Source organism: Glycine max, chromosome 18 (genome assembly GCF_000004515.6).
Source record: "Glycine max cultivar Williams 82 chromosome 18, Glycine_max_v4.0, whole genome shotgun sequence".
In the NCBI taxonomy this organism is placed as follows: Eukaryota; Viridiplantae; Streptophyta; class Magnoliopsida; order Fabales; family Fabaceae; genus Glycine; species Glycine max.
In genome coordinates, this window is record NC_038254.2 from 49,970,373 (window position 1) to 49,979,609 (window position 9,237).

The 9,237-nt window shown below is 31.9% G+C and overlaps 1 protein-coding gene across 1 annotated transcript; it reads left to right on the forward strand.

The window, feature by feature from the left end:
• The first annotated feature begins 4,086 nt into the window (after window positions 1-4,086).
• Window positions 4,087-6,614, forward strand: LOC100781295 (PAN domain-containing protein At5g03700). The gene is made up of 2 exons (XM_003551548.5): window positions 4,087-4,806; window positions 5,287-6,614. Exons 1-2 carry the CDS (start codon window positions 4,390-4,392, stop codon window positions 6,286-6,288), a joined length of 1,419 nt encoding a protein of 472 aa, XP_003551596.2. The 5' UTR covers window positions 4,087-4,389; the 3' UTR covers window positions 6,289-6,614.
• Window positions 6,615-9,237: the final 2,623 nt, after the last annotated feature.

Sequence of the window (9,237 nt, forward strand, 5' to 3'; positions counted from 1 at the left end):
ATTAATGTACCCAAAACTCATGGTTTGAGTTGTGTTTTTTGGTTCCAAAATCCCCAAGACAAAGACTGAAGTCACCTCTTTTGTAATTGTCCTTTATCTCACAGGATATATGGAGTCACATTTATGGATAGATGAGTTTCTCTATGGTGCTGAATGCTGCACCATGATGCGTGGTACGGTCAACAAAATTATGTTCAACATGGCTACTGCATACCTAGCTGAAGAGAAAGAATGTGCATGCGTAATTAACCTTGCTGATTTGTCATGAGGAACAAAATTGTTTTCCAGGGTGTTCTCTTTGATATGACAGCAGTCCTAGGACGCATCAGAAAATGTTTCCTGTACACCCCAGAGGACAAATGCTATAATATATGTATATAGAGATATAAAAATAATAGAGAAAAGTGATAGATGTATGTAATATATATTTGATGTGTGAGGAGAAGATAGAGATAGAAACAAAAATGAAGCGCGTCAATAAGGTATCTAAAATATTGGAGTGCCTTGTCATTGACTTGGTTTTTTGTACAAGGGAGGGTAGGAGTTCAGGCATTAGCTTTAACAAATGGTGTACCAATCCATTAGAATGCCTGAGGCTAAGCCATGCATTCTAACTTTTGATTTATGCAGGGACTGTTTTATGGTGCAGAATATATACACTGCAGGTTTTTGATTCGGGCACATTTGGTCATTTGGTGCAAGTATGTTTCTTCTGTGGAAATATATATGATTGGTTGGAGAGAGGATATGGGAAGAATTGCTGAATGCTGATTTTTTCTTTCTTTCATTTCTGTAGCTATGTTTCATGCTGGTTTTCGTAATAGGTGTTTGGTAGATGAAAATTTTTTACTTTTTAGAAATTTTAAAATGAAAAACTATGATTTTCATGTTTGATATGTAATTAATAAAAGAAAATTATTAGATATCCAACTTTCTTGAGTAGATTTTTTTTAATTATATATTTTACATGAATCTTAATTTCTAATAAATATATTAAGACTAACAAAATGTATTTTAAATTCTTACCAAACATCTCTAAGTGATTCTGTAATGGGTTTCAGGACATCATGCTTCTGATGTCCTATTTGGGGTTTGGTTTAGTCCGGCCTTATGGCTAGCCAAATCTTCTTTCTCCAATATGTCATTTGTCTTGGGCTTAGGCCCCGTTGTTATAAAAAAATGTCATTTGTCTTGTTAATTTTTTTTTATTATGATCAATTTATAGCGTGTATAAATTAATTGAAATTTAAAATAATTTAATTTTGATAAATTTATATTAATTCGTTGTTTTAATATATTACATAAATATCGGCGTATATTCAATTATTATTAATTCAATTATAATTTGATCATAATTAAACAAATAAACTAAAAATAACATTTTTTACCGATTCAGTACTATGATCCTTTTTTGAAGACATTCATCCCAAGAAAAATCTCAGCTGGAGACAATGAAAAGAATTAATTATAAAGAAAAAAAACTTTAATTTCAATATATAAATGCACGTTTGCTTCAATTTTTTTAAATTATTAATTTATTTCCTTTTAGCTTCCTGAAAATATTCTGAAAAATAAATAAATTCTTTCTATTTAAAGAGAAAATAGATTATTCATTAATATTATAGTATAATTTTATATTGTTATTCAATCAAAAATCATTATGTATAATAAATTTGTTAATTTTTATAATAATTATTTTATAAATGATAGTAACAACAAATTTTAATTAATTAATAATTAAGAAATTTAACATTAAAAATACACGGTGATTAAACTCATAATTAAGAGTGTGTTTGAATAAGTATTGCATTCACCTTCAATGAAAAAATTACATATTTCAATGACCATGTACAAACAGAAAAGTTATTCCCTCCAATCCATTTCAAATTATATGATGTTTTAAAGAAAAAATTTGTTCTAAAATAAATGTTTTACAAAACAAATATTGCATTGAATATTTTTTTTTCAAGATTATCTTTAATACTTAATGGGAATAGTATATAAGAAGAATAAATAACTTATTAATTAGAGAGACAAATAATGTATTAAAAAATTATCTAATGAAAGTTAACAAATTAATTATATTTTAATATATGTATTAAAACTTTAAACATTATATAATTTGAAATAGAAGATGCATATGAACGATGGCTTGAATTTAATCAGACCCAAATTAATCCAAACACATCCTAAAACTGAAACAAACATTTCATAAATGTTAGAAACATTTTTCTGAGTAATTGTCGTACGAAGTTCTTCCATCCAACAAAGGAACTCAAAAGAGGGCACAGAACCTTCCACGGTGGTTTGGATTTTGGAAGTTGGAAAACCCAACATGTCAGCCAACCGTAAGAGCAGTGTCAGCAGCAGAAGTGGTACACGTGGCTTGAAGCATTCCTATTTACGTGTCAAGTATGCAAGACAAGACCAATTTCTTAAGACCAATCAAAACCTCGGAGGACACACTTGCACGCCCACTTCAAAAAGATTTTAAGAATTGAACCTACAGAATTAGATGCCATGGTCACGCATGCTCAAAGTCAATTCAACCTTCAAACGTAATCCACTCACTGCACTTCAGTTTCAAAACCCCATATTTAATTTTTTGGTGCAAAAACTCAACCCCATATGAATGCTAACTATAGTCTTATTTGCATACCATAGTTAATGAGTTTAAATTTATTAAGCATCTTCAAAAGAAAAAAAAATGAAAAACTTCATAAAGATTTTCAACCCTCATTTATGATAGTATTAAACTGCTAAATGTTTTTTGTCACAGGTAAACCCTGGTATTTACTACACTATATATTATTTTAAGTAATTGATTAATTACTTTTAAATTTTAATAAATACACAAAAGAAGAGTTCTGCTCCTCATAATAATTTTCTCAACTCAAACAAAATTACTTCTTGTAAAAGATTTTCGTGATCTCTTAAAAAAGAATACAGTAGTAAATTCTAGTTAAGATCTGTCAATTTTGTAACTAATAGTATCTCTCATCATTTATTTTGGTACATGCTATTACTCTTATCATTTAATAATATGTCATCATACTTTTAGAAAACTTTGCCGGTTATGTCAATGGTAAAGAAAGACAAACTTTTTAAAGACGTGACAGTAATAATTAGATGATAACCTAAAGAAAGTTAGGCGCCGGTAATAAAAAATTTAAGTTAAATTATTGTTTGGGTATTCTAATTTATTTTTAATGTTTAATTAATTTTTCTAATTATTAAGTGGTTCAATTGAATCTTTTAATGATTTAAAATGGTTCAATTGAGTCTTTTTCGTTCATTAGATATTAAAGTTACCAGTGTAATCTGATGTGGTAAGTGATGTGTTGTTTTTTTAATAAGTGAAATTTTGATGTACAAAGCGACATTGTTTCAATGAGGCAAAAAAATGATGTCGTTTTGACTCTCAGACCCACAATGTGAATTTATTAAGGTTATTTTGAAATTTTACTCAACTGGGTGCTAAAAAATTCAATGAAAGGAGATGAAATTCTCTAGGAAAAGAAAAAAAAATCATGTTGCTAAGAAGAAGAACATCATGAGATGTTTGACTAGGATTTGTTGATGCAATTGGGTGAAAAAAAAAGACAATGTAATGAAGGAGAAGATGAAGATAGTAGGTTTTGAGGTATGATAGATGATAGGTTAACGACATTAACACTTGATTAATAAAAATGATCCAATTAAACTATTTTAAATAATTAGAGGATTCAATTAAATTATTTAATAATTAAAGAACCTAATTAAATATTAAAAATAAATTAAAAGATTTAAACAGTAATTTAACCAAAGATTTAATCCACATTTTATTAATATTAATTAGTTTTGACTAACTAGTATAGGACTCATAAATGCTGAATTCTTTTATGTTTAGTAAATGTTTGAATAGTACACTATTTTTTTTTTTAAGTTAGAAGAATTAATCAATACCATCATTTACTCACAACTCAACACACTTTAAGAAGTCTCACATGGGAGAGTATGTGTCCACTGTCCAGCCATCTAAGTGGTGCGTTACTTTTATGTGTTTTTTCTTTTTTAACTCCATAAAGGTGGAGAACAGTTTGCGGAAGAGAATAGAATAGAAAACCAACAATTTTTTGTGCCTATTTTTTTGTAGTCAATCAGCAACCCCACACCACATGGTGGATTCATTTGTACTAATTGTTTAAGGCAAGGAGCAATATGAAAGTTGAAATCCTTTTTAGGAGTGGGAGGTGTGAGGTGGGTCTTGAAGAGTTTCTGTGATCATGCTTACCTTTTTTTGCTTCACTTGTTCTCATCAATTCTGGCCTCAACAACACACCACTACACTTCAAACCCACCTCCCAAAACAATCAAAAATTATTTCCAAAAGTGAAAAAGCAAAACTTGATGTTGTTGTTGCTGCTGCCACTCATGAGGCTTTTCCCTTTCCTTCTCCTCCTCCTCCTTGTTCTCTTGTTCAATTATGGCTTTTCCGAGTCAGGTGTTGGTGCTGGCTACCAACTCATGGTAGCAGTTCCTGTGGAGTATGAAGTGGATTTCAAAGGGAGGGCTTTTCTTGTGGAGACCAATCAGACAGCTCCGAATTTCAGAGTGGCATTGAGCATTGAGGCCATCAATGGGAAATACTCATGCTCATTGGAAGTTTTCCTTGGGGATGTGAAGGTGTGGGATTCTGGCCATTACTCCAGGTTTTACATCACTGAGAAATGCTTGCTAGAACTCACTATGGATGGAGATTTAAGGCTGAAAGGTCCAAAAGAAAGAGTGGGATGGAAGACTGGGACTTCTGGACAAGGTGTGAAGGTAAAAACTATGACACTTTACATACCAATAGTGTTAGTTGAGTGTTACCTTTGCTATGTATGAATGCATAGATATATAGTCATGGGAAAATGGTATTTACATATATTATCAATTCACATAATTGTTACAAAATAAATAAATAAACGAGTGACATAATATTCTTCTAGTCATGGAGTTCAATTTATAGCACTACCAATCAGGAATCATCGTTGGTATAAAAGTCAACAAATTTACTATACATGGTGTTTTGCAATTAAATAATAGTGTAAAAATCCTTTCTGCTGTCAATGCATACACAATTTACTTTTTTTATAAACTCTGGAAAATGATCAGTGAAAAATTTCCATACATTGGTTTTAAATTTGAGACTTAATGTAAACAAAGAAAAAACTGTATCACTACTGTTCATAGTCAATTAAGCTGAATTGCATAGATTATAATACATGATTTGCTTTGCTGCATTGAATCAATTTGAATCAGAGATTGGAAATACAGAGGACCGGCAATCTGGTGCTTATAGATGCACTGAACAATATAAAGTGGCAGAGTTTCAATTTCCCAACGAATGTGATGCTTAGGGGTCAGCAACTTGATGTGGCAACTCGCTTGACGTCTTCCCAAAGCAACTCAAGTTTGTTCTACTACTCTTTCGAAATTGAGGACAAGAAGGTTGCATTGTACTTGAACTATGGTAAGTTGAGATATTCTTACTGGGGGTTTCAGCCTACCATGAATAGAAGTATTACATACATTAAGCTGAGTTCAAGAGGGTTGGTGTTGTTTGATGTCAAATACAAGAAAATAGCACAAATTCCATCGGAGGGGATTCATCCACTAAGGTTTCTAGCACTAAATAATGAAACGGGAAAACTTGGTCTTTACTACTATTCACCCGAGAAAGGAAAGTTTGAGGCTTCTTTTCAAGCACTTAACAGCACATGTGATCTTCCAATTGCTTGTAGGCCTTATGGGATATGCACATTCTCCAATTCTTGTTCATGTATTCAGCTTTTGACAAATGAAGACAAAGGCGGTGCTGATTGCGGTTGGGCAATTTCGGGAGGGTTTTGCAACGGTAAGGAGGCGGAAATGCTAGAACTAGATAATGTAAGTAGTGTGCTTAAAAATGTTACTAAGGTGGTAAATATTACCAAAAAAGCATGTGAGAATTTGTGCTTCCAGGACTGTAAATGTGCTGCTGCTTTGTATTTTGGGAATGCTAGCACAGATGAGGCAGAATGTTATCTTTACAAACTTGTGCTGGGTCTCAAACAGGTAGAAAAAGGCACAGGATTTAGTTATATGGTTAAGGTCCCAAAGGGAACTGTTAAAAACCATGAGAGGCATAATGTGAAAAGATGGGTGTTTGTTGTGGCTGGAGGGGTTGATGGACTCATTATTCTACTTCTTGTTGGAGGGTTTGGATATTGGTTGGTTAAAAGGAGAAGTCATGCCTTGCATTCTCGGGCCAGCACTACATGAGCTGTTTAGCAAAGCCTGGACCAGGTTTAACTTCTGAGTTCATATGTGAAAAAATAATAATAATATAGAAATCATTCATTGAAACATGTAAACACATTTTTCTTTTATATCAGGAGAATCATCATAGATCATTCAAGTAGATTGAATTTTTTTATGAGGACAAAATGCTGCATATTTGCAGCATATAGAAAATTTGTTTTCCAATGATGGAAATAGAAATGTGAACTTTTGAAACCTCAACTTCCAAAGTCCAACATATACATGTTTGGTTTCTTCTTGAATCATGACAGTGGATTTTCTGATTGTGCATCATTTAACTAGTTATTATCTTGAGGTTATTAAACTTCGTAATTAATGTCGTCTACAAAGATAATGCAATCAAATATCATAGAGAATATTAAGGGCAAACATCTGTTAGGTTGAGAATTGAGATGAGAAAATTTCCCTTGTTTGTTTTCCATCTCAAATTGGAAGTTGATGATTTGGACCCATTCTGTTCTTTCATATATATTGCAAACGACTGAAGGCTGATTTTTTATTTTTTATTTACTGAAAAGGTAATTCTCTCATTGTTGCTTCATAGGAAAACAAAACATGTATTATTATAGCCACTAGTTTTTTTTAGCAGGAATGCACTCGCCTTGCTCATTAATGTCTAATTGATATGGTACTGACAATTGTAGTAAAAGTTTGATATTTTTGGATTTCGATTAATTACCTGTCCCATGGGATTTATTAAATAGTTACTTCTAAAGGTGCCCCTTGCAAGGTTGTTCTAAATTTCCATAGGGGTATCTCATTAAAGTCATGAGGTGGTCCAAATGTCTTGCAAGAACTGGTGTTGTTAGTCTTATTTCAAAGAGAACATAATCATATGAGATTAAGCATTTCTGGGAACCGCTATGGTCATTGGATTGGATCAAGGAAATGTAATCTTTTCACCATTGCATAACCCATGATGGTTAGATTAATGGAGAATAGAAGCTACAAAGAAAAGTACATAAATCCCCACCTAAAACAATTTCAATGAATTTTACTCACCTATTTATCAGTGATACTGTTAGTAATATGGTTTAAATAAAAAATGTCTAATACAATACATGCATGAAGTAACGGGTCTAAATTGCAGTTGCGATCACAGTTGCAATTTCATCACGATTCTTGACATAGTAGAGAGTTGTAGGAAAATGCAACTGGTACGGTCATAATTGCAGTCTTTTTGTTTTTGACAAAGGATAAGGAAGAGGTTGGCAAAAGAAATTGCAGTCGAAATACAGTTATGATGAGTTTAAAATCCTATGTGTTGTGGCCACAATTGTGATTGCAAACCACAATTTAAAACCATGCATGAAGTTGTACTGTGGCATATGTTTTGTATAACCACTTAGCAAGTGACACATTTTATTATTATTAGCTGCGCAAAATCTGTTATAGTAAAAAACTGAATGGTTGATGCATAATAAGAGCAGGTCTTATATTAATATCTCTTACTAATGTTTTAAGTATAATATTACGTAATAATTAAATACTGGTTCATTTAGTTTAAACAAAGTAAATGAACTAGTGTTTAATACCTCTAAGGTGAGTATTGACAGCATTGTAAACTCTATCTACTAAGATCCTGTAGTGCTTACGCTATGGTTCTGTACATTCAACAAGAAAAGGGGCTATTAGAGCTGAAATGTTAAGAAAGGAAGAATCTAACTTGTCAGAAGAACCATAACTAAAACGGGACAAGAAGGCTAAGTGTTCTGTTTTTCTGTATACTGTACTTAATGTATTGGACACCCGACAATTAATTTTTCTTATACTTTGTTATTAGAAAACCAACTGTCACATTTGAGATATTGCAATTGTATCTTGATAGATCATATTAAAAAAATTTGAATCAAATTGAAGAATGGGAAACCTTTCCTTTGTATATTAACTCGTTATACTTTATATTTACTTTATAGTCCAAAGACAGATGGATTCAATGATGATAATTGGTAGAATCTGATAAAGTTGAAAATTTGAGTATATCCTCAAAACACAATGGCAATCAAATACTTAATCTTTACAAGTGTTCCTGAATGGGCTTCAGACCTAATCTTATGGGCAACCTGGACCCAAATGCCGGGTCAACTAGGGTTAACACCAAGGACTACACTTCAGCTCAAATCATTTTTGCTACACCAAAATAGGGGAATCTTGTGCTTTAGAAGCCTTGCCCCATATAAAGGAATCCAGCCTATACACTCTAATTAATATGACTAACATCATTGTATGAGGTTGGCATTTATTGCATATTATCACTTTGGTTGAATATTTATTAACTTGAATGTGGAAGTATCTTTTATATGTATCCACCCTTTCTCCACAGAGTTTTAGCCTTGTCAAAGAGTCCATCGCCACCAAAACAAATACGATTTTAGGGATCATAGTTGAAGAATATAATTAAAAAAATAGTTAGAAAATCGGACATTAACTTAACCTTATTTTTTAAATGAGAGTGTACATATGAGTGTACGTGTGTCATTTTCTAAATGTAAATAAATGTAAAACAGAACCAGGCGCTTTGAGATGATTAAACAAGGCAAATGTGAATCAAATCCTTCCGATCAAGGATTAACATTTTCTAATTTTCATATAAATGTCTCCCTCAGCTTCTTTGGAATTGTGAAAGGTAAATGACACCCTTGTTAGGCTTGAGTTCAAAACTTCAATAAATACGATTACTAAAATAACACAAGCTAGGGATGTTCTCCATAACCCGTTATAACAAGGTGCAGCAGATGATATGGCAAATGCCTCGAAGGTAGCTTTTAATATCATCTTAAAGGCCAACAGTAATTTCTGTGACAGTATAATTAATATAGACATTAATTCATAAACTACTCTCGTAACAAACAACTGCAAATTAGTCTAAATCCTCCAACAAATCCCTCAAAAAATTGAATACAATTTATA